Source organism: Manihot esculenta, chromosome 14 (assembly GCF_001659605.2).
Source record: "Manihot esculenta cultivar AM560-2 chromosome 14, M.esculenta_v8, whole genome shotgun sequence".
Classification (NCBI taxonomy): domain Eukaryota; kingdom Viridiplantae; phylum Streptophyta; class Magnoliopsida; order Malpighiales; family Euphorbiaceae; genus Manihot; species Manihot esculenta.
The window spans coordinates 23,200,199-23,226,196 of NC_035174.2; the positions used below are offsets into that span (position 1 = coordinate 23,200,199).

The 25,998-nt window shown below is 32.4% G+C and overlaps 1 protein-coding gene across 2 annotated transcripts; it reads left to right on the forward strand.

Moving 5' to 3' along the window:
- The first annotated feature begins 297 nt into the window (after positions 1-297).
- Positions 298-21,067, forward strand: LOC110599989 (ADP-ribosylation factor 1). 2 transcript variants are annotated; one of them, XM_021736645.2, is made up of 9 exons: positions 298-499; positions 636-840; positions 953-991; positions 1,233-1,295; positions 6,387-6,405; positions 7,228-7,339; positions 10,318-10,365; positions 10,604-10,734; positions 11,932-14,813. In XM_021736645.2, coding segments are annotated over exons 2-9 (516 nt in total). In that variant the 5' UTR covers positions 298-499; positions 636-737; the 3' UTR covers positions 11,933-14,813. The 2 variants fall into 2 exon arrangements, with proteins under 2 accessions (XP_021592337.1, XP_021592336.1); XM_021736644.2 differs by lacking the exon at positions 11,932-14,813 and adding an exon at positions 20,752-21,067 and having other exon boundaries at positions 304-499.
- The last annotated feature ends 4,931 nt before the right edge of the window (positions 21,068-25,998 follow it).

The following is a 25,998-nucleotide window of genomic DNA, read 5'->3' on the forward strand; positions in this document are numbered from 1 at the left end:
TGCCATGTGCACCCACCATCATCTCACTTTCTCTTCTTTACATATTCTATCTGGTCATAATAGAGCTCCATTCTGACCATATTATTAATCTAATTCTCTACAATATCATTTACTCTTAAAGGTAATTTAGAAATTAGAAATAAATGAATTTTAATTTTCAACTCAATTAAATTTTATATTTTAAATTATATCAAATCAAACAGTGAAATTTATTTTAAATAAATTCTATTTGAAATTTATTTCTTTGTCTAACTATAGAATTGAACCGGCTGTGAAAAAGCAGGGAGCTTATAGTAATTTTCTCTTTTTTTAATCCGCTTCTTCGGCTTCTTCTCTGCCGAAGGTTTTACATGTTTCCGATCGGTTTCCAGACCAGGAAAAAAAGGACGAGCGAACTCTTGAAATCTAAACTCATTTCTGTCCCACTGCTTCTCAAATTGAAATTCCGACTCCATAATCACTAAACCTTCGCAGGCAGACCCTCTCCTTTTCTCTTCAGGTACCTCCATTCGTAACAGATGATTGCATTCTCTATTATCTAGACGTGTATTTTGCTACAGTTGTGTATCTTTCTCCCGTGAGGTTCACGCTGACACTTATTATTTTTCGTTTTTTTCTTTTAAATATTTCTGCAGAGAGGAACAGGGCTCTGCTTTGCAGATCAGATCCAAATACTACGATCTGTGTTCTACATGCGCTGAGAATCGTCAGTTTGGGTTATTAGGAAAAACTAAAGGATGGGCATATTGTTTACTAAAATGTTCTCTTCACTATTTGGCGACAAAGAGGCCCGGATCCTTGTTCTCGGACTTGATAATGCTGGCAAAACTACGATTCTCTGTACGTTTTTCTTTTGTGTTTGGATCGATTCTGAGTGATGCCCGTTCCTCGTTTGCAATTGGTAATCGGTGAATTTTTATAATATCTGTGTTCTGATCTTGATTTGGTGCAGATCGGCTACAGATGGGTGAAGTTGTGTCCACGATTCCAAGTTGGTATTCTCTCTTAGTTTCGTTGGGTTATGGATTTTTTTTGGATTCGTGTAAAAAGTGAATTTGACGATATAAATTTGATAATCTTTGTGGTCTTGTTTATGAACCTTATGGGTTTTAGTGTCAGTGGCTTTGTTAATTGCCTTAAAAAAAGAACTTCTGAACTTTTTGTAGAGTTTCTGGTTTGATTTGTCATTCTGTTCAGAATTGCCAAATGATCTATTCTTTTTCGGGACGCAGCAATTGGATTTAATGTCGAAACGGTGCAGTACAACAATATCAAATTTCAAGTATGGGATCTTGGTATGCCAGTTTGTCCCTTTTGATTTATCTCCTACCGGCATATAATTAGAATCATAATCTCTACATGCGACTGTTATTATGAGTCTTATGTGATTTAGTACTAGCTGCTCACTACTGTGTACAATTCAAGTGTATGAAGCAACATTCTCTTTCAATTACCAACCATATGCTCTTATTCTATGAGTGTGCATTTCTTTGCTCACTTGATCTTGGGTGGACGATATAAAAGACATTTCTGTGTAGAGCCTGAGGTTGGTCAATTGATATATGCATTTATTTTTTTATGGATTTGTTATTCATAATTGGATATGTTAGCCATTTTATGAGACAACTTCTTGGTGGATTGTAATAGTGGAAACTTTATTATGCACAAACAAAGGCACTTAGGGGCTGTTTGCTTTTGAACAAAACTAAAATAGAGTTTTGCGTTTACATGTAAAACTTCTCCAAAAAGAGAACTGAAAACTTATTTCTCCAGTTTTCTAAATTTATAACAAAATGGTTCTATTTCTAAATAAAAAAGACCTTTTATAACTAAAAATTACATATACAAAATTTCCATAAATAATATTGATATATTGTTTAGAAGAAAATTAATTTGCATTAAAATAAGAAGTTAACTATATTATAAATAATAAAATAACATATTAAAAAATTTTAGAAGTAAGATATATTTATTTTAGGCCTATTAGACATAAAAGCATAGTTACATGGATTGTGGTACACTTGAGTCCCGTACCATGCTGATTAGTGAATTACAAGATACATAGGAGTAGGCTTAATAGGTATACTAATTCAACTAGTGCTACATTTAGAAGGTACACTAATCTAATTTAGAGCATGTAAATTATGTTTATACAATGTATTATATGTTTATATAATTAAATATATGGCTAATAATTGATAATATTTATATTTTCTAAAAATATTTTAAAGTTTAACTGATAAAATAGTACTCCCTCTTTCCAATAATTTTTGTCCATCTTTCCTTTTTTGTTGTCTCAAAATTATTGTGCACTTTCCTTTTTTATACTATAATAACATATAAATCGACTATTATAACTCTATTTAATTTTATCTTATTTCCAAAAAACCTCTCAAACATCTCTTAGTATTTAATAAAATTTAATGTTTTTAAGATGGGTATTATTTGAAAGTTAATTAAAAGAATTGTCTTTCTTAATATGTGTGAAAAGGCAAAGTGGAGAAAAATTATGGGACGAAAGGAGTGATTATACTCCAAAGTTAATGCTGCCACTATTCCACTAACATTTAAATTGACTTCCTCACCTTTCCTTCTATTTTTTTCATGTCTTGTTGGAACTTCTATTTTGGCCTTGGTTGTGTAGGGCAGTCACCATGGTTTGAATGGATGGAGAATTTTTGGGAAGATAAACTTTATCTTTGTAGAAGAGTAGTCCCTGTTTAAAACTCCACTGTTCCGGTGCTGTGCCATTATTGATTTTAGAAATCAGCTGCTGCAACTCATCAGAATCATGTTGCTTTCGCTAGATTTCATCAAAAAGGTTGAGTTGTGGCATAGAAATTGCCATGAGGATAGATTGGTTTGCATCTCTTTGGGATAGAGCATCGACAACCTTATTGTGGCTACCAGCCTTGTATTCGATTGTAAAATAGAAAGCCATTAGTTTACTAACCCAACGTTGTTGAGGTGATGAGAGAGTTCTCTATTCCACTAGAAACTTCAGGGTATAATGGTCATTTCGCACAATGAATTTGCGGTTCTAAAGGTAGGAATGCGAATGTTTTTCAGCCTTGACCAACCCAATTAACTCCTTTTCATAAGAGTGAAGGCTTTGATGACGAACTGCCATGAGTCGATTGATATATGCCAACGGTTTGTTCTGTTGTAATAGCATCGCTCCAATACCTATGTTTGAAGCGTCACATTCAATAACAAATGGTTGCTCAAAATTCGGTAGAGTCAAGATAGGAGTGGTTGTCATAGCTTTTTTCATTTCCTCAAAGGCAGTAACAACTTTGATATTACAGCAAAAAGAGTTCTTGCATGGGTGGCTATTGTTCTATAATTATGAACAAATTTGCGGTAATAGCAGGGAAGCCCTAAGAATCCTCTTAATCTACGAATAGTAGTAGGCTTGGGCCATTCCATTATGGCTGAAATTTTGGACTGATCCACTTGTACTCCTTGTGTAATAATTTGACCACCTAAATCTGTGTAAAAGAATACTTTGATTTTGAGGAATAATTTATTGATTGCCAAAATTTTGCCTAAGTTCTACTAAAAACCAAAATAAATTTCCTCAAGTATGCCTCATATACCTCATTTAGCAAGACTTGAAAAGTTGAAGGAGCATTGAAGAGTCCAAACGGCACCACCAAAAACTCAAAGCGTTCGTGATGTGTTCGGAATGCCGTTTTCTCAATATCTGGAGGATACATGGCAACTTGATAGTAGCCGGACAATAAATCCAATTTTGTGAAGAATTTAGCTCCTCCTAATTCCTCTAATAGCTCATCAATTACTGGAATAGGAAACTTATCTTTGATTGTTTTGACATTCAGCTATATGTAATCTACACATAAATGCCAAGATCCATCTCTGCCTTTGTAATTAAGATTATTGGGGAGGAGAAGGGCGAGTGGCTGGGTCGGATTATGCCTTGTTGTAACATGGTTGCTCATTGTTTTTCAATCTCATCTTTTTGACCATGGGTTATCTATAAGGGTGAACCACCACTAGCCTTGTTTCGGGATCCAAGGGAATGCGATGATCACACGATCGGCTTGGGGGCAATCCAGTTGGAGAGCTGAATAAGGAGACAAAGTCGGCCAATAATTTTTGCAGCTGAATATTGCTGCATTTAGAGGTTTGGATAGCATTAATTTCAAGTGGCACTATAGAAGAGGCTAGATGGATACCGTGAAATTCTATTAGATGTCCCTGTTGGAAAAAAGACATGAACATGAAAGTAAAATCCCAAAGAATGGGTCCCAAAGTGCAAAGCCAATTGACCTCCAAAACCACATCAAAATCACTTAATGGAAGGACAAACAAATCCATAGAGAAAAAATAAGATCCCCACTAATTTGACGTCGCCTTATAAATTTCAGAGCTGCTGATTTGTTCACCATTAGTGACATTAACTCTTAAGCCATTTTTCTCATCTACCGCAGCATTCAATTCAGCTACCTTTGATGCAGAAACGAAAATGTGGGTGCTGCTAGAAAATCAATTAGAACCAGGACTCTTCCCCCATTCCAGCTACCTTCTAAATGCATAGATTGTGGATTGCAAATCCCAATAATTGCATGCAATGAATATCATGTAGTAGTTCTTGATCCTGCAATTCTAGAATTGTGTAATCTGGGTCTTCCGCATCTTCTAAGTCAACCCAGAACAATTTCTTATGTTAGTGGCCACGAAGCACGAATAAAGGCTTTTCATTGTAGTTAAAGCAAAGCCCTTTCTTCCTTCTTTGATCCGTCTCATCCCTGGTTAGCCATTTCACCAAATGGTTTGGTTTCGGCATGAAAGGAGTGTGTCTGGAATCAGGGATTGTTGAGTAACGTGATAGCAGTTTGCGTTCATACAACCTGGACATGTTCATTGCAATTACCAAGTCCTTGGGTTGATGAAGTTCTACCTCCATTGCTCTAGAATCCTGCAAACCGCTAAGATAAAGATGTACTTTTTGATGTTTGATGTTGGGTGAGGACACCAGCACGTGACACTAAGATTTCAAACTTGTTTTAATAATCTGCCAGTGTGCCAAGTTGTTTGAGGTTTGCTAATTTTCCCAATTTGTTGCTTCTGATTGGAGGCCCAAATCGGAGATTACATTGATTTTTAAATTCTTCCCAATTAGAATTGGGAAAATCCTGTAACATTTGCATATATCATAATTGAGCAATTCCTTCTAAATGATAGGAAGATAGGCTTACCTTTTCTTCCTCTGTTGTCAATTGGTGCTGGAAAAAATGCTCACATTGGCTAAGCCAACCCAAAGGGTCTTCTAACCATTAAAGTGTGGAAAATTGAGTTTAGTGAATTTCGGAACAATCTGAGTTTCCTCTAGAATTTTCAGAAACCGTTGTTCTCGAAATTCCCTCATTCTTGCGAATTGTAGCTTGGCTTTCAACACTTGCTAATGACATTCCCTTTTTAGCAAATTCCGGGCCTTGGGACATTGCTACTTTCTTGGCATCAAGTTGCTCAATTTTCTCATGTCGTGTTTTATTGGCTTGTTACATGGTGAGAAGCAGTGAAAAAAGTTTATCAAGCTGTTCTTGTATGGTGTTGCCCATAACTATTGGCTCTGATACCAATTTGTCATGGTCTCGGGTTAAGGATCTAGTTATGGGTCTGTTAGTGAAGGGTATGGGTGGTGTTTGAGAGGACTGGTTGGGGTTTTTTTTAACGACCTATGTTGACTGTTGGTTCAGGCTCTAAGGAGGGAACCTGAGTACCTTTTGAGACTATAGTGCTCAAAGACCGATTGATTTTGGAAGCTCTTTCTCTCATTGATTGTTATTGTTTAAATACATGAGTGGAGGAGTAACTACCTCCTGAATCAAAAGAGTAGAACTTCAAAGCGGAGGAACACCCTCCTAAAAGCTAGAAACAACTTAGATGAAATGAAAGTGGAGGACACCCTCCTATAAAACAGGAATCATGACTGAAAGGGAAATAACTGAATGCATGAAAAAATCTGGAGAACATGAATGAGTCAGACCACACGTGGCAATTGCTCTATGAGTTCAATATGTGGCAATTTACTCGAGTCCATGAGTGTAGCGCTTGTAAACTTGCAGAGGTTTGCTAACAATCCATCATTATGTCAGACAATTTTTTTCCCTTGTTTTCCTTGAAATAAATTTGGATGCCAACTTCCACCTGATGTGACACTAGACAAAACTCCAATTATATGACAGTTAATACCTCATTAGTTTAATGATTAGTTGTTCTCTCAATTTGGACTATATTTTTGAAAATAAATACCAAATTATGCTTGTTGAATATCTTTTCCTTTAAGCTCACATGATTAAATATCCAAGTTATGTTGTTTTCTTTTACTAATGTATTTCTTTTTCTTTTTTGGAATACAGGTGGACAAACAAGTATTAGGTAATTTCTTGATGATTTTTTTTTTCCTTAAAAATCTTTGTGAATAAAAAGTCTTCATTTTATCATTACGGGACTCTATTCCCTTGCCTTGTGATGTCCACTATTTTGTTTTGTTTCAAATGGCTATACAATGTTGGAATACATTGGGACAGCTTAGACTTGATGTTTCACTTGGAGTGTTTAAGTTGGATTCCTGTTGGTTAGATGGTGGCCACATGCCCCTTTTTAGCTCATTTTTTGTTTTGATGTGTTGAACAGTTTGTTTGATTTCAATGCTAATGTTCAAAATTCAAATGACTCCGCTATATATAAGAAAGATTGTTATTCTAGTTAATTTAGTCTGGAAGGGCTGCGTTTCCTATCTAATGGGTTTTCCAACGAATTAAGATATTTATAGTATATATTCCTTATAATAGCTTGCATTCATTGAGTTTCTTTTTTCTTTTTCTTTTTTGGGTTGATTATTGATATTTGTGGCATAAAATAGAGAATGGAAGCCTTGGGCTTTCCCATTGGTTAATATTCTTGTGTAGATGGCCTATGCATTGCATCAAAATGAATTAATTACTTGCTCAGCTCAAGAGTTGACCTTTTTCAATTTGATCAAATCATGTTAGCAATTTGTCAACAGGAAATTTCATGGACAAATATATATCATTTGTTGCTTAATGGATTGAGGATTATTGTCGTATTCTTGTTCATGCTTTTAGTTTTATAATGTCTGCTTTGTCTCATTATTTGAATTAGTTCATTTGATTGATTCTGAAATAATTAGTCTTTCATCAATTTGGAAGCTCACATCTACTCATAGTTATGCCACAGACCATATTGGCGATGCTATTTCCCGAACACTCAAGCCATAATTTATGTCATTGATTCAAGTGACACTGATAGGCTGGTGATTGCTAAGGACGAGTTCCATGCAATTCTCGAGGTACCTTTATCTCAGTCTATGCTCAATTTAAGTGGTATTGCAATAAATAATATCAAAATTTGTAATTTAACCTGTTTTAATTTAAATTAAATCTCAATGACTATAGATATTGGCACTAATAAAAAGTAAATCATGCTGCCTTTTTTTTTGTTGGTTTGGCTAATTCAACATCTTTGGCTGTCTAAGCTAGTGACTAGTTCTAGTCATTTGCAGTCATTCTATTAGAGTTGGGATAAAGTATGATGAGATTAAGATCCCAAAAATTTTCTTATTCAATCAACTCCTTGGACTTAAAAAAATCATCATTTCCATAAGGAGGGATCTTAAAAAGATTGGCTCATATTGACACTGTAAGAGTCAATATTATAAAGTGTAGTTTAGAAACATTATTATAGAATGTTGTGCTCCTGAACCTGAATTTATCAGCTTGGCTTAAGAAAAGTTCTATCGTGAGGTTTGGTGTGTTTCGAAATTCTTGTTCGAAGAATTAGTAGGTGTTGAGTATTTAGTAAGAGAAAGAAGACGAGAAAAGAGAATGAAAGATAAAAGCACAAAAGTTCATGTCTTTACTCAATTTCTATCTTATGTTTATAAAATAGTGCAGTTTATAACAAAAAACTACAAAATATAGATCCTTAAATTAAAGATGATACATCCATTAAATTAAAGAGACAACTAATCCTCAAATTAAGGAGTAATATTCTACATCAATTCCAGCACTCCACATCAGATTCTTATTGAAACCAAAGGCTATCCCATAAGTAAATCAAAACAGTAAGGCCAACAGCACAAAAGTGATCCATCATCATCCTCACAGCATTGCAACAAACCAGCAAATAAGCAGGTTCACCAACACCCTCAAATGGTATGTGGAATAGGCATCAATTCTCTTAGCTAGGCTCCCCTCTCCTCACAAAAAGTTGAGGTTGAAGAACAGATCTTGAGTTGGAATTTTAAGGAGAAAAATGACACTTTAGGGATTCAAACCTGGAAGAGCATAAGAGCTTTTGGGAAGAAAAAGAAAATAGGGATTTCCACCTTTGGTTCTCCAATTCTGAAGGAGAGAAGAATAAGTAGAAGAATTCCAAAATTTTTATAAGTAGAAGAATTCCAAAATTTTTTAAGCAGAAGAATTCCAAAATTTTTTAAGTAAGAATAAAAGAAGTTATCCAAAAGGAGAATAGGAAGAAAAGGACTACACTTTTTAGGAGGAGATGCTGCAAATTGGATATATCTAATAGCTTATTTTTGCTTTCAATAACAAAGAAAGAACAAAAATTTTTTTAATGAGATGAATGTCAAGAATTCGGACTTTATAACCCATATATTTTTCTGTATGATAATAAAGGAGAATAAGACCTTGAACCGGAGAATAAGAAAGGAAAAGCCCAAGAATTTTTTGTAAGCTTTAATACCATGTTAAGTTTTTAGTAAGAGAGAAAAGCAGAATGGGGAGAAGAAGGTAAAACCACAAAGGGCTACTACATCTATACTCAATTTCTGTCTTTGTTTACATAATACATGATGCATATTTTATAATGAGAACTGCAAGGATAGATCCTTAAATTAGGGAAGATACATTACTTGAATTAAGGAAACAACTAAACATATAAAGAGAATCCTACAAGGGATAGATCCCAAAATTAGGGAAGATATGTCACTTGAATTAAGGAAACAACTAAACATATAAAGAGAATCTTATCAATTCCAATAGTAAGTATTATACCAAAGTGATTGAAGATTTTGAAGGTCCTTTCGTGTGTTTTGACATGGTTTTAAATTGGGTCATGAGTCAAGACTGCATTCCATTCATGGTCGCGAGCAACAAAATTAGGCCTTAGTGATTGTAGCATAATAGTAGAACATGCTGCTACAATTTTTTTTTTTTAAAATTTGCAAAGTTCGTGTATAGTAGATGTTTAGAGATATATACAATGTACAAGGAGAGAGAGATTGACGTGATAGTTATTACTTTTAGCTAGCAATACTAAGTCTCGAAAATTTCTTAATCATCAATATTGGATTTTGGCAGATAAGCAAATTTTAAGTCAAGGAGGTTTTTTATTTTACTTTTTTCTTATGGTTAATGGGACTACTTGCCGAAGGTGAAATAGAGATGCACATACCTGGAGCCTTGTAGCTGTAACGATATGCATGCCTAGGCGCTTAAAGCATTAGGACTAGAGCCCAATGAGCATTGAGCCTGAGGTGCATCTTTCATAACTATGATAGTAATTGGCCGCTACCATTATGTTACAAGCTGTTCTATTAGCCACGACTGCCACCAGGACCATGATTTAAAACCATGGTTTTAGGTGCAACTCAGAATATGCTTTGAAATAACAGAGATAAAGGCAATATCCCCTCTAGAAACCTGTAAGACAATGAGCCATTATGATATGTAATAGCAAGAATTTAAAACCATGTGTACAAAAGTTTGCAAGTTCACATTCAAGGTCCAAACACTCAGGTTGGGTCTGCATTCTGTGAGATCAATTGCTTATGCTGGAATTAGAAAAGGTTGTGGTTTATAAATTTACTTAGATATATTAAGATTTTGGCAATGTCTTTTAGCTTTGGTAAAAGAGGTGGGTTCAAATCTGTAATTTTAAAAATTAAATATGGGTAATAAATGTATCCTTAATTACTTGATTAATGCTCTTTATCTAAATTTGCTGCTCTTTGCTCGTGAGAAGGTTGTATTGAGAATTATATTTTCTTCTTATTATCCTTTCACAATTAGAGCTTTTTATCCCTCCTGATGAGAATATTCTGGCTTCATCACTGACAATCCCCCCCCCCCCCCCCCTAAAAAAAATGTTTCTTTTTATAATTGCAGAAAATGACGCACTGGTCCTTAGGCTGGCAACCATTTCACTTTGAATATGAAAAATTTGGCCATATCTAACAATACTGCCCATGCATTTTATTAGCTGTGTTTTATGATGTCCATTTACATGTTTAAGTTTTTTTGCCAGGAGGAAGAGTTAAGAGGTGCTGTTGTTCTCATCTTTGCAAACAAGCAGGTTTATTTTTGCGCCTAATTCACTGTTCTTTAAGTTCAGTTTGCATCTTTCTGAGGATCTTGACTGATATTTTCATTCTGTCGCCCCTCGTGTAAAACAATAGAGTTGCCATCCTTTTGTGATGCAGTTGAGGAAAATACGCACTTTTTTAGGTTCATATAGTAAATGCCTTTGGCATACAAATATTTCTATCAAATTTGTGTTTTTGTGTTCTGAAGCTTTTTTGTTTGTTGTGCAGGATCTTCCTGGTGCACTTGATGATGCTGCAGTTACTGAGGCTTTAGAGCTGCACAAGATTAAGAATCGTCAATGGGCAATTTTTAAAGCTTCTGCCATTAAAGGTGAAGGTCTCTTCGAGGGCTTGGACTGGTAAGTTCAGCAAAAATTAACTAACAAAAATTTGGGTTTGATTCTTAAGCTGCTAACTAGAGGTGTAACGTATAGTGTGTACATTAACTTTATGTGTTCAGGTTAGGCATACTGCATACATAAACTTTCTGCAAATTGTGTGCCCATCATGCTGCCTATACTTCTTACACCTTGTTTGTTTCCTAAGAAAAGGATATCAGGAATTGGATTGGCAGTGAAGCCTTGAGTTCCCTCTTCACATGGGGCATAGGTCTTATAACTGAAAATTAGAATAGTCTTTGTTTCCATTGTCATTCTCGTATGTATTAGTGATAAAATGGGGCTTTTGTATGTTTATTGTTTTTATATATGACAGGCTGTTAGGTAGAAACAGTCACCTGATAGTAACAGAACAGGCAAGAACAGCAATATAGAGATGAAGAGAGAAGTAGAGAAAAAATAAAGGATTAAGGTAGCAGGAACATTGATTCAGTTCTTGAATGCATCCTACAGGATCTATTCAGCTCTATTTATTCTCATCTTCTCACCAATTAGGCAGTTATACTTATAACTGCTGAAAGCACTAGCTACTCTTAACTAATTTTCCCTCCAATTCTACAGCTCTACAATCTTTGTTACTTATTCCTTAATCTCTTCCTATTATATGTGCACCAATTACACGCCCCCCCCACCATAAAAAAAAAAAAAACAAGAGAGCAATCTTGACCTTAAGAAGGTTTGGAAAACAGGAAATTGGGCTTGAATAAAGGCTCTATCCTCCCAAGCAGCATCTTCTTGAGGAAAGTTGGTCCACGTGATCAAATCTTGAGCCATTAACTAACCATTTATAGAAACCACTATAGCATGAAGAATCTGCTTATGAGCCAATATAATGTCTTATTCCTCGAGAAGAGGAAGCTGCAGCTGGGGAACAGCCTTGTTAGCTAGTTTCTTCTTTAGTAAAGAGACATGAAACACTGAATGAATGTTTGCATTTGTTGCAGCTTATAAGCTTTGCCACCTTCACAATCTAAAAGGGACCATAATACTTGGCAGCTAGATTAAGATTTTTTTTCAAGGCAATTGAAGTTTGCCTACAAGGCTGGAGCTTCAAAAAGAAAAACCATTCCCCTTTCGCAAACTCTCTTTCACTTCTTTTACCATCAACATATTGCTTCTTTCTAGCCCTGACTTGCTCCAAATTCTCCTTTATGACAGAGAATGTGCCGACTCTACTTGAAAAATATTGCAACATCATCTACTGTTGATTCAGTCAAAGGATCACCGAGAAAAGGAGGAGGAGAATAACCGTACAATGCCTCAAATGATCTTCTTGATGGCACTGTATAGCATGTATTGTACCACCATTTGACCAAGCTTAGCAACTTATGCCATGAAACTGTTGTTAATGCACCATGCACCTGAAACAGGCTTCCAAACACTTGTTCAAAGTTCAGTTTGACCATCAATTGGAAGATGATTCCCTTTGAAGCATTGTATGGCTTTTTGCCTACTTCCATTCTATTCCATTGTTTAAAGAGGAAGACACTTTTGTCCAAGTTGTTGAAGATGTTTTTCAGTACTCAATATAGAATCAAGCAACAACCTGACAAGAAGAGGTTTGAAGGAGAGTTCCAGGTTGGAGATTGGATATATCTTCAGTAGCAGCCCTACAGGCAGACCTTTGTACCTATCAGGAAGTCTCTCAAATAGCCTGCCAATTTTTTGGACCTTTCAAATCATTGCAAGTGTGGGACAAGTAGCGTACAAATTCCAATTATCCTCGCTACCAATATTCACCTAGTAATTCAGGTTTGTTTGTTAAAGAAGAATCTAGGGGGTAACAATTATCGTATACTAGGTCTTGCAAATCAAATCGTTGACAAGCAAGGACCTATTAAATGGCAGATTTTGCCTGTTGAGGATGCCATTTGAGAAGATCAGGTTTTCTTGTTGTCAGTTTCTTCAGTTTCACCCTTGGGTATAAGAAGGTCCTCAAGAGGGAGATAATTTTCATATATGGAAGAAATAAACAGAAGGAGAGGGCAGAAATTGTGGAAAGAAGGATTAGTTTTGGCATGGAAATGCGAAGTTGAGAGTATATGAGGGGAGATATAGCTGTAATAACATTCATTCAGAAAATTAATATAAGATCAACTTTTGATATAAAACTTGGCTGAATCTTGTGCAAAGTATAACTCAAATCATTTAGTCATTGAAGAATCATCCATTAATTGAACTCAAAAACACTTGAAGAATATTAACAACTACTTATAACTCAAATAAGAACTGCGCTTGAGAATAGAACTACTTTCATTAACAATCTAAAATACTAGATAAAATGAAATCAATGACACTTTAACACGAGCAACTTGTCTTAGAGTTTCTCAAGCATAGGCTTAGGATATTACAAGTGACAAACCTATAAAATATTATTTTTGAAAAGTTGGTGTGGTCAAATATGGAAATGGTGCTTTTTCCAAATCCACTGTAGAAGTGGTTCCCAAGGTTGCCAAACATGTATTCATGTCACCTCCATATTGGCTGCCGCCTCAATTAAGGCGGCACATTAGCTCTTATTTGCCTTGCCAGTATGCCACTCTCCCAAAAGAGCTCCAATGCATTCAGCTAGGGCTATACCTTCTTGAACTTGTATGTTCATCATTCTAAAGCCCTCTTCTTGGCTTGGAACTTCTTTGGCCAAATGCTCAATCATCATGTTTTGCAATGCTTTGGCTTTAAATCTTTTGAGGACTCTTTTGAACTGTGGTGCTACAGTATCCATCATGATGTCCTCATCTTCTTTTGCCTTTCTCTTCTAGTTCTTCTTTCTCATCAATTCTAACACTCTTCATTAGTGAGATTCTCTTATTGAATACAAAGACTAACCCAAGAGGGTCATGAACAATAAAACTAACTATACGTAAGTGACTCAAAACATCAAAGCACCGTAACTGGTCCGACAACTAAGCAGGTTTACCAATACCCTTAGATGTAGTAATAAACTTTGTTAGGCTATGTAGCAATAAACTTTGATAGGCTTCCTTCTCAATAAAAGCTAAGTTAAAAGAACTGAGGTTTAGAATTGAAATTTGGAGAGAAAATGAAAGATTAGGGACTCAAACCCATAAGAAGGAGAATAGCTTTTGAGAGTCAAATTCATAGCTTTGGAAAGAAAAAACAAAGTAGGGTTAACCTTTGGCTTGGATGAAGGATAAGAAATTGGAAAGAGAATAAGGACTTCAACCCTTGGCTCTCAAATCATGAAGAAGGTCAGGAGAATAAATAGTCTTAGAGCTTTTATGGAAGACTCTTTTTATTCTCCTGAATTAGGTTGTTTTTAGAATATCAGGTCTATCCATTCTTATTTGGTGATATGCAGCTCATAAATCAAACTTAGAAGAGTAGGATGTCTCATGAAGCTCATGTAACAATTCATCAATCATGAGAATAAGGAACTTATTTTTGACTGTACTGTCATTGAGCTTTTTGCAAGCTATACAAATTCCACATTTTCTCTTTAGCAACACTAGTGTGTTTTTGGAGATCTTTGCAATTGGAAGCTAACATCTCAGCAACAAGTTTTTCAATTTCTGTCTTTTGGTAGTGTGGGTAGATATTAGGTCTCACACTGATTGGTTTAGTCATAGGCATTAAAGGGGTACCATGGTTATGTTATCTAAAAGAGGGGGTGTTTTTGGCTCCTCAAACACCACAGCATAGTCATTTAGAAGTCATTGAAGTGAGGAGCAATAGTGTACTTCTAGAAACAATTGCTATCAGCTTAGGAGAATGAAATTAATGTCTCCTTTGATTACCATGAACAAAGAAAAGTTGAGAGTGGAAGTCGCCTCCTTGTTTTTGTGGCAACTGATGAAAGATTAGCGCTAGTTTCATCACAAGGTAACAGCCTGTGAACACCCTATCCTCGATGCCTTCTTTAGAATTGTAGATACAGCTTTCTTCTCTCTATTCCTGCTCTCCCTAATATTTCTTCCTTTTCTTCTCTAATGCTTCTTTCTTCCTTCCCTGAAATTTTTTTGCTTCTTCTCAGCAGATTTTCTTCTTTTTGCTTTCTTTCTTCCTTGAAATCCAGATTTTTTCTCTATATATATCTTTATTCCTTTTCTGTTTTCTTCTTTCCTAAGAACCCTTAAATTAGGGTTTTTTTTTTTTTTTCAATTCTTGAAACTCCTCTTTCTTTCTCTTTTCCCCCCTGAAATTCTTCTATTCATAATCTTTTATCTTTTCTTTTCTTTTGTTTTTTTTTCCTTGAGAATTCCTCCAATTTCTTTGCTTTTTGTGAAATTACCAACAACAAACCATGGAGCTAGAAGATATTTGTTCTAGATTGCTACAAGTTATAGTAAGATGGGAAAAGAAAAGGGGGAAGTTCTTATAAGTCAATTCAAGAAGTAGCAGAATTCCAAGATTCTGAATCCAAATTGAATTTGCATGTCCAAATCCAGGACCAAGAACCTGAGAATTCTTGTGGCATTAGAATGGGATTGCGGGTTCAAAAAAGAGAGACAAGGGGAATTTGATATTAATGAGAGACACTTTTTGGTGATGCAACAATCCTTCGTAGTTATGGAGAAGAGGAAGATATTGATATATTGTTGGTGATGGATGGAGAAGAGAAAGAGGTGGAGATATTTTTAATGATTAAGAACAAGTTAGACATTATTGGTGATGGAGAAGGGAATGGTAACATTGAGATGGGCCAGGAGAAGGATTTTCTTGATAATATATGTTTTATGAGCAAGGACTTTGAGTAGGAAAATGATGAAGATAGTGATGATGTGGGCAATTACAATATGCAATGGGGAAAATAATAGATAAATTGAAGTGATTGTAGAACCAATTCCCACGGGAACTCTTTATTGTAGAAATTCTTGATGCAGAACACAAAATCTAGGACACTTATGTTGAAGGAAGTTGCATTTATAATTCATAAAGATAATATATCTGCAAGATGGAGAAGGAAAAAAAGAAATTATGTAATGCGTATAGATTAGTATGTTGCATATTATTAGAAATCTCAAACTCTAATTTTGTGCTTGAAGAACAATAAAATTTTGTGCTACGAATAGAGATGGAAAGTAAAAACAACAAAAATAAATCTGTGCTGGAAAGTTATATTTTTTATTAAGTTGAATGCTGCTTATATACAGAAAAAATTCAGTTAATGTATCAGGAAATTAAACAAACCAGCTACTAACCGCATGAACCCATAATCAGTTAAAAAAAACTGAAACATAAAAAAAAATTTCGGCAGAGATATTTGATAGGGTCCTATTTCAAAAACTTAAGTAATTCTTCAACACTCCTTGCTTAGTTGCTGCAAACTCTATGCTTTTGTCTAAAAACCTCAAATTTCTCCTTGGCAAGGATTTTGTGAAAATGTCTGCTAGTTGAGGATCTGTTTTGCAATATTTCAGTTCAATAGAACCTTTATTTGCAGATCTCTGAGAAAGAACAACTTGATATTGAAGTGTTTTGTCTTCCCCTAAAAAACAAGATTATTTGAAATTGCAATGGCTGCTTGATTATCCACAAACACTATGCACCCTTCTTGTTTCAAGTTCAGATAAATTAATATTTTTCTAAGCCATAAGGCTTGATTTGCAGCAGCTGTTGCTGCAATGAATTCAGTTTCAATTGTTGATTGTGCAACTATTTCTTGTTTCTTGAAACACCAAGAGAATACTCCTGAACCCAAATTAAAACAGTAACCTAAAGTACTTTTCATGTTTTCAGGAGAATCAACATGATCACTGTGAGTATCTTGAAAAACACAATTTTGGATTGCATAGAAATTTAACTCCAAATTCAATTGTTTCTTTCAAATATCTTACTACTCTTTTAGCAGCTTTAAAATGTGTTTCAATTGCACAATTAGTAAACCTGGATAATAAGCTTACTGCATATAAAATATCGAACCTACCTTGTAGCTGCAAGATACATCAAACATCCCACCAGGCTTTTGTATATAGTTTCATCTACTTTTTCGGTTTCGTCCTTCTTGCTTAACTTCTCTTTTTGACACATAGGAGTAGCCATAGCCTTGCATTCATCCGTTCTGAATTTTTTCGGAATGTCGTTTGCATATTTCCTCTGGCATATAAAGGTTTCTCCTTTTTTTTTGCTTTATTTCCAAATCAAGAAAATATGCCATTTCTCCCAAGTCGGTCATTTCAAAGGTTTGCATCATGTCTTTTTTAAACTTTTGAACTAGATCACAATTGCTCTCTGTAACTTGCAGATCTCAACATATAGAGAATACTATAACAAAATTGATTTTATCACCTTTGATGTAAAGAGTAGTTTCACTTAGACTTTTCTTGAAACCCCAACTGCATCAGATATTCATCAATTCTGCTATACTAGGCTTTTGGTGCGTGCTTTAAACTATACAAGGTTTTCTTAAACAGACATACTTCATATTCATGCCCTTTTACTGCAAATCTTTCAGGCTGCTTAACGTAGATCTCCTCCTCAAGAAGACCAAGACCATTTAGGAAGGCAGATTTAACATCTAGCTGGTGTATGCTCCAGCCCTTTTGTGCAGCAATTGTCAACAACATTCTAATAGTTTCTAACCTGGCAACAGGAGCAAACGTGTTTAAAAAGTCAGTACCAGGGATTTGAGCATACCCTTTTACAAGTCTAGCTTTATGCTTGTTGATAGAGCCATTTGCATTTTGCTTGGTTCTAAAAACCCATTTTACTCCAATCACCTTCCTTCAGGTCTTTTTCACTAGCTGCCAAGTCGGATTTTTCTCAACCATGCTCAACTCCTCTTCTATTGCAGCTACTCATTTTGGATCTTTCTCAGCTTTCCAAAAATCTGCTAATTCTAGAACAACATTACACCTTTGATAGACATAAGAAAGTGAACTTGTGCCCCTAATAGGTGCATCATCAACCATATCATCTTCTGTTGGCTCCTTTTGCTGCAATTTTGAAGCTTGATCTAGAAATGAAACTGACTACTCTCTTTTTCAGTTCCATTTGTTATTCTCTATAAAGTACACATCCCTGCTTATCAAAATTTTCCATGAATGTGGTTTGGAAAACTCTATGAGCTTTTGAAACTAAATTGTATCCCACAAAGATTCCAGCTTTAGCTTGTCTGTCTAGCTTGTCTCTTTTGATCTGTGGCATATAAGTGAAATATAGACAACCAAACACTTTAAGATTTTTCAGGGAAGGTTTGTATCCATACCAAACTTCAAAAGGAGTCTCTCCATCAATTGCTTTAGTGGGAAGTTTAAGTAAAAACACTGATGTGTTTGCGCCCTCTGGCCAATACTCTTTTGACAAGTCTTTTTCAAGGAGCAAACATCTAGCCATCTTCATTGAAGCATGATTCTTTTTTTCACTGACCCCATTTTGTTGAGGAGTGTATGGAGCAGTGAATTGATGTTCAATTCCAGCTTTTGTATAGAACTGATTGAATGTTTCTGATGTATATTCCTTTCCATTGTCAGATCTTAGAGTTTGAATTTTGCAGCCACTTTGTGTTCCTATCCATTTCTTAAACTTCAAAAACACACCAGCTACTTCTAACTTGAACCTGAGAAAATAAATCCAACATATTCTGCTGTAGTCATCAATGATGAGCAGATAATACTTGCTCCTATTTAGGGATGGAGATTTGTGAGGTCCAGCCAAGTTTGTGTGGATTAGTTTCTGCTTCTCAGTTGCTCTCCAAGTTGTTTGCTTGAAGGGAAGTCTAGTTTGTTTTTCATACTGACAAGTGTTGTGATTTGGTAGATCAGCTTCAAGGTCAGGTGCATATTCAACACAGCTTTGTAGTGGAACTGCCATGAACCCATAATCAGCTAAAAAAATTGAAACAGAAAAAAAAAATTTCAGCAGAGATATTTGACCAGATACTATTTCAGCAACTTAAATAATTCTTCAACACATATCATAGCTATAATTCCCTTGGATAGAGATAGAAGTATATTGTTTGAGAAAAGAAATAGAGAAGGGAGAAGTAATCGAGAGAATTAGCGGAAGAGAGAGAGAGAGAGAGAAAAGAAGAGAGAAATATCTTTGATTATTATTGATCTTTGATGCTTACAACTGATTGAAATAGTTACAACTGACTAACTAGTATAGAATACTATCAACTTGTGCAAGACACAATTCCGATGCTTTTCTATTACTATAGGCTGTAACATTTTGTATAGGAGAAAGTACAAAAAAGTACATTGTAGTTTTATCGATTTTTCACTTCAGGGTCTATGATTCAATTTGTGTCAAAATAGTACATGTGGTATCACGCCATTAGCAAAACGCTGTTAGAAATGTTGATATAGAAATGCTAATGACACGATACCATAGGTATTATTTTGACACGTTGAATTACAGACTCTAGAGTGAAATCACATGATACTTTTGTGTACTTTTCCCTTTTATATATCACTTTCATTTTCTACAGAACACTCTGGATATTGAGATCTTAGCTTTGAATTCACTTAGATAATGACAGAGGAGTTTATCAATAATGGTACCAAAACCGAACCAGAACCGATTTTATATATATATATGTTTTCCTAATGATTTTTGGAATTTTATGGTTTCGATATATACTTTTAATGATATGTTTTGTATATTATATAATTTCAATAAAGTTCTCTTTTTTTTATTAACTATTAAATAGTTACAATAATATAAAAATAAACCATATATTCTAAATAATAGTTAAAGATTTCTAACTAAATTATTTAACTAATTTAACTAGTTAGTTATAATTTGTTCTATCTAAATAGACTATATATATGCTATCTCCCTATTGATAAAATATAAGTTAATAAAATCAATTTCATACAAATATATATATATAGACACACACATACATGTTAGCCATAAATGTATCAAATTACTTCTTAATTATACAAGTGAATCACATATTAGTTATATAATATTATTTTAGATATTAATTACACCATACCTATTAGTTAAAAAATTATTTCAATTAATAAATAAATATAAAATAATATAACATAAAAATATTGTAAGTTTTTGCAATAATTAAAATGTGTACTAAAATTAACGTTAAAATAGTTTCGAAATTCAACTGAAACTATATCTAAATTGCTTAGCACTAAATTGGAACTATACCCAAATTTAGCTCCAAGTTTGGTTCCGAAACTAAAAATCAAAGAAACAAACCATTTGGTTTTGGTTCCAGTTTTTTAGCTAGAACCATATCAAAACTAGAACCAAAAACAAACCAACCCCCCCCCCCCCCCCCCTCTCTCCTTCAACCCACTTGCGGCTGTTTGCTACTCATAAGACTCCTAGTTGTGGCAACAAAGGCTGCAAGAGAGGTACACCAGCAAGTTTATTCATTCTTGAGGATAAAAATGATTTCAATGCGTAGGGAATGTTACGACTATGAAGTAGAGTAGCTAGTGAGATATTGATACTATCAAGTTGGAGTTATAACTACTTTTCTATGTCAGTTGCAAATGTAGGATCCAAAAAATTATAAATAGCCCACCCGTAAAGAGGAATCTATTCAATATCAATAATAGTTAAAAGTATTTATCTTCCATCTCTTTTTCTCTTTCTACTCTTACTTTTTTTCCTTAATTTTCTCTATTACTTCTTTTTTTCTATTTCTTTTCTCAATTCAATCTGCTTTTCTCTCTCTCTCCCTCTCTCTCTCTATTTCTCTATTTCAAAGGAAATTATAAAGTATAGAGAAAAATAACACGAATTTAAAATGGTTTCGCTTTTAGCCTACATTTTCAGGCTAAGACGATCAAAATAAATTGTCATAACTGGAGAAAATAAAAGAAAACTGTTTCCCTCGGTGCTTTCTGCTTTCATCATCTGCTAGCATTGCTAAGCCTTATTTATTTTAAACCATTATTCTATAGTGTGAAATTCTTGCGTATATGGATTGGTAAATAGATGACGAAATTTTGGTTATTATGTTGAGTAGACCTGTGTCTTCTACTGTCTCGATATAAATTTTTTGAATAAAAACGTAATGGAGGTGGCAATGTGTTGATGTAGGTTGAGTAACACGCTCAAAGCTTGAGGTGCTAACTCATTCAAAGAAGAATTGAAAGGCAACTGCTGTATGGGTGAGCCTGAGCCAGGAATTGAAAAGGCGACAAAATTGACACTTGGCATGGCTGGTATAGCAATTTTGTTCATGTTGTGATTATTGATAATTGACATTCACTGATTTCTCCCACTAATATAGCTCTTTTAATTTTGTTTTCCTTTCTTTTATGTGCTGTATTTGAAAAATGCAATAAGGGTTTCATGTTTTCATTTGATTATTTTATTCATATAAAGCTACCAGCCTTGGGATTATTTTATCAAATTTCTAACATTTGTTTTAGGCAAAAATATTATTTGGCGCCGGTGGCCAATCACTCTGCATTTTGTTTTTGTTGCTTCTCTATGTCCTGTCCTACGCATGGTTTGCGCAAACATATTGTGTATAAAAGATGGGGTTAATGCTTTCTAGTGCAGGCTTGAACTTGGTCAATAAAATCTCTTGGCAATTTAAATTTTAAAAATGAGTTATGACGTCTGAACTATTTCCGAATTAATATGACCTATGCATAATACAAGGAAGTGTGAAATACGAATACTTTTGGCATAGTCACTAGCGTTGTGTATGGTTTTTGAAAATCTCTAATTGAATTGAAAAATGATTTTTGAAAATCTCTAACCGAATTGAAATATTGTATTAAACAAAAATAAATTTGATATTATAAGATTGAAATAAAAAAAGAATTGATATTATAGAAATTATATATCAAATTGAATTTATTTAATTATTTAATTTTGATTTTAGTTATTTTTTAAAAATTGAATAAAAATTATAACCTATCGAATAATCGATGGATTTTATGAAAGTCCTTTTAATAATTTTAATAATACTATAATTTAATTATATAGTTAAATATGTCGAAAAAAAAATGATAGTTTAATTACAGTTATAGACAACATACTTTTGATTAATTCTAAATTAATGTTACTATGTGATATGTTATTTATTTATTTTTTTAAATATTTAATTAAATATATACCGTAAAATCATTTAATTTTTTTATTATTTTAATTTTTTATAAAATTATGAAATTCCCTTTTGAATAAAATTTTAAGCCTAGTTAGTTTTAAATTAAGAATTTTAAAGTTAAGGTTTAGCACCGTAAAAGTTTAGTGTTTTTTAAGTTATACAATTAATTAGATGTTAAGAATTAGGGATTAAGTAATAGTTAAGTGCTTTTAGAGTATATGATTAATTAGAGTTAAAAATTTTATTACATAGATTTAACTCAATACTTAAGTAAGTACATGGAATGACATTTGTACCAATTTAAAATTAATTAAAATTAAATATAATTATAAAAAAAAATTGGCATATTATTAAAAGTTTTAAGTTATAATCGTGAGTAAAACCTAAATTTAAAATTTTAGATTTTTTTATCTAATTTGATAAATTAACTTAAGACAATAATTTTAATAAATTTAAAAGTTGAAATTTTGTATAAAAAATTGAAAATTTTGTTATAATCATATGTGTTTTTTTGCTAATAGAGCTAAACAAAATAGTTATTTATGAATTATTTTAGATTTAATTTAACAAACATTTAGTTCATTATGTATTTTTTATTATTTTTATAATTAATATTTTTTAACAATTTTTCATATAATTTACATATATCTTTTAATTATGAAATATTTATTACTAATATTATTAAAAGTGATTAAAAATATTATAAATTATTTTGATTAGTTATTAAAGATTTTTAACGATATGATTAAATAATTTAATTAGTTAATTAGGATTTACTCTATCCAAATAGGTTTTATATATATATATATATATATATATTATTTTGGACATAAAAGTAACAATTATTTTATAATTTTTAATTATAGGAATGAATCACATATTAGTAATAAAATATATTTTTATATATTAATTACAGATAAATATTTTAATCAAAATTATATAATTAATAACAATATAAAAAATAATAGGAAAAATGTTCATAAAAATCTTAAATTTTGCATTTTCTTATAATTGTACCTTTATTTGTTTTTTAATAAAAATACCCTACACTAATAATATTTTTAGAATTATACTCTGTTCATATTTTAGTTAAAAACTAAAAGAGAAAATCATTTCGGTACAAAAAACTCTTAAATTAAAAAAAAATCCTAAATAGGCTAATATTTAAACCTAAAGAGAGATATCGATACAAAAATATTTATTTGACTCAGTGTGATCCTAAAAAAAATGTCTTAAACTATAGGTGGATAATTATTAATTTCAACATTACCATTGTTTGAAATATCTTCTACATCTATTTTTGCATAATTAATTATTTGCATGCATCTACAAATTTATATATGTGCGGTTTGATACAAAGCTCTCTTTCCATCTCTACTCTGAAGATATTTGTTCCATCAAATTTGATGGCTTAACTATTATTTCTATGACATACTTTCTTGTAAAACTCTCTCCATTTGACTTTGAAGTTATTTGCTCTATCAAATTTGATGGCTTAACTATTGTTTTGGTGACATACTTTCTTATAATTATACCTTTATTTTTTTCTTTGACAAAAGTACTCCTATGCTAACAATTTTTATAATTGTACTGTTCTTCTATATTCACGGAGAAAGATATTTAAGTATAAAAAACTCTTAAATTTTTTTTAAAAAATTTTTAAATAGAATAATATTTAAATTTAAAAAAAGAGATATCGATAAATTTTTTTTCCTTTATTTTGTATGACTCTCAAAATTGATGTCTTAAACCATAGGTGAATGATTATTAATTCTAACATCAACATTGATTGAAATTTATATATGTATCATTTAGTGCTGATAGAAAACTCTCCTCGTCTGACTATAAAGTTATTTGCTCCATCAAATTTAATGACTTAACCGTGCTTTTGTGATTACTGTTATGGAAGTATTCTCATCTTTAGTTATCCCGTCCATCTCTATTTTTATTGTTTGGCTTGAGTACTGAAGGTTTAATCATAAGAAGAAATATATATTTTTTGTTCCTATCTCTATCTTTAGATTTAAATATTACTCTAATTAGTATTTTTTTTTATTAATTTGCAGGTATATACTAAATGGGTTTCTCCGTTAATTTTTAACGAGCATATGAATGAATGATGCAATTATAAAAATATTTTTAGTGTAAATACTTTTATCAATAATAAATTAAGGATACAATTGTAAAAACGTATAAAGTATTTTTATTAATAAAAAATTAAGTGTAAAATTATAAAAAGTCCAAAGTTTGAGATTGTTATGGATATTTTTTAGTATAATATTCTTACTGACCATTAGGGGAGCATTAGGTCGGTTCGGTTCAAAATCGAACTGAACTAAATAAATCGAAAATTTAGTATTTATAAAAATCGAATCAAATCGATTTTAGTTAGAAATCAAATCGAATCGAACCGGTCTGATTTAATTTGATTCGTTTTGATTTTTAATAAATTTTTTATTTTTTACACTTTATTTTTAATATTTTAAAATTTAATTAAAATATTTTAATTTTAATATAATTTAATTTAACATATTATTATCGGTAATCGGTTTGATTCGATTTTTTCGATTTTTTCTGATTAAAACCGAACCGAACTGAAATAATTAAAATTTTAAAATTAAAAATCAAACCGAACCGAATTGAATAAAAAATCGAACCGAATTTTGAAATTAATTCGATTCGATTGGTTTTTTCGATTTGAATCAAATACTGCTCACCTCTACAGACAATAATATATAATATATTTTGATATTAATATTATATTATAAATATATTTTAAAATTAATTTATTTCGATTAATTTTTTCGATTTGAATCGAATACTGCTCACCCCTACGGAGAATAGTATATAATATATTTTGATATTAATATTATATCATTGTTTAAATGTTAACTTTATTATTTTAATATATTTTGATATTAATACTATATTATTGTTTAAATGTTAATGTTATTATTTCCATTATCATTTCAATGTTAGTTATTTAATATTTTAAAATAAATACAAAAATATTAGAATTTTCTTTAAAAAATCAAAATTTATAATTTAAATTTAAATTTAAATTAAAAAGAATTAAAATAGAAGAAGGAAACTGAAACTATATTTAAATTGTTTAAAATCATATCGGAATTATACAGAAATTTGACTCTAAATATAGTTTTTTATAGTTTTTAAAACTCAAAACTAGAAATTTAATTTCAATTCTAATTTTTAATAAAAATCATACCAAAAGCGGAACTAAACAGATCTACGCTTAAACTACTTTCTAAATTTCTAATTACTAATCAATAATCTCACAATAATAATTATACATAATATGTAAAATATGCTGTTGAAACTCTACCTTGGGACATTTTCAAAGTTTGGGATACATGATTTTTTATTGAAATTCAAGGGATAATAAAATGTATATATCTTAACTTTTCATTTTTATTGATGTGGCTGAAACGAAACTGTGCTGTGATTGGTCACCTTGTAAGAAAGAGAATGTGAGGTGGTTGGTGCCTATGATAGCTATTCCGACGCTCAAGTTAGTAAACTGAAAAAAAGAGCGAATGTAAGAAATTACATATAATTCAAGAGTAGTTGTGTAAGAATACATATCTTGGTCTCTGCGATCATTAGTTTTTATACTGTAAGAAAATGGAGTTAATTATCGTATCTCCTGAAAATTCAGTTGGTACTGGCTAATCTTGGTCTCTGCGATCATTAGTTTTTATACTGTAAGAAAATGGAGTTAATTATCGTATCTCCTGAAAATTCAGTTGGTACTGGCTAATTGATATAGGATCTTGTGACTATAGGTATAATGGGGATCTGCTGGATTGTACCTGCTAACGATAACTTTATATAAAGACTCAATCTATTTAGGAGAAAGCGAGTCTTGATAAAGAATCGGGTGTTACGGTATCCACTCCTTTCCATAGGTGGAATCGTGTATCGGCTTATTAGGTCCTTACCACTGACCCTATCTTATGGTGACAGGTCATAAATTATTTCGGGCGATTGTTATGTTACATCATAGGTCTCCTGGTTGGTATTTGATTCTTCATATTCGAAAGTGACAGTTGTCTTCACAATTTTCGGCATATGACATATCTAAATTGGCTTTCTACACTTGCATTGCTCTGCCTGCCCCTAATAATAAATGACGATTGTTTTTTTTTCTCGAGGCGCATTCAAAACTTGCCGACGAAGCCATTGTATAAAAAAATCCTTCTTCTCCT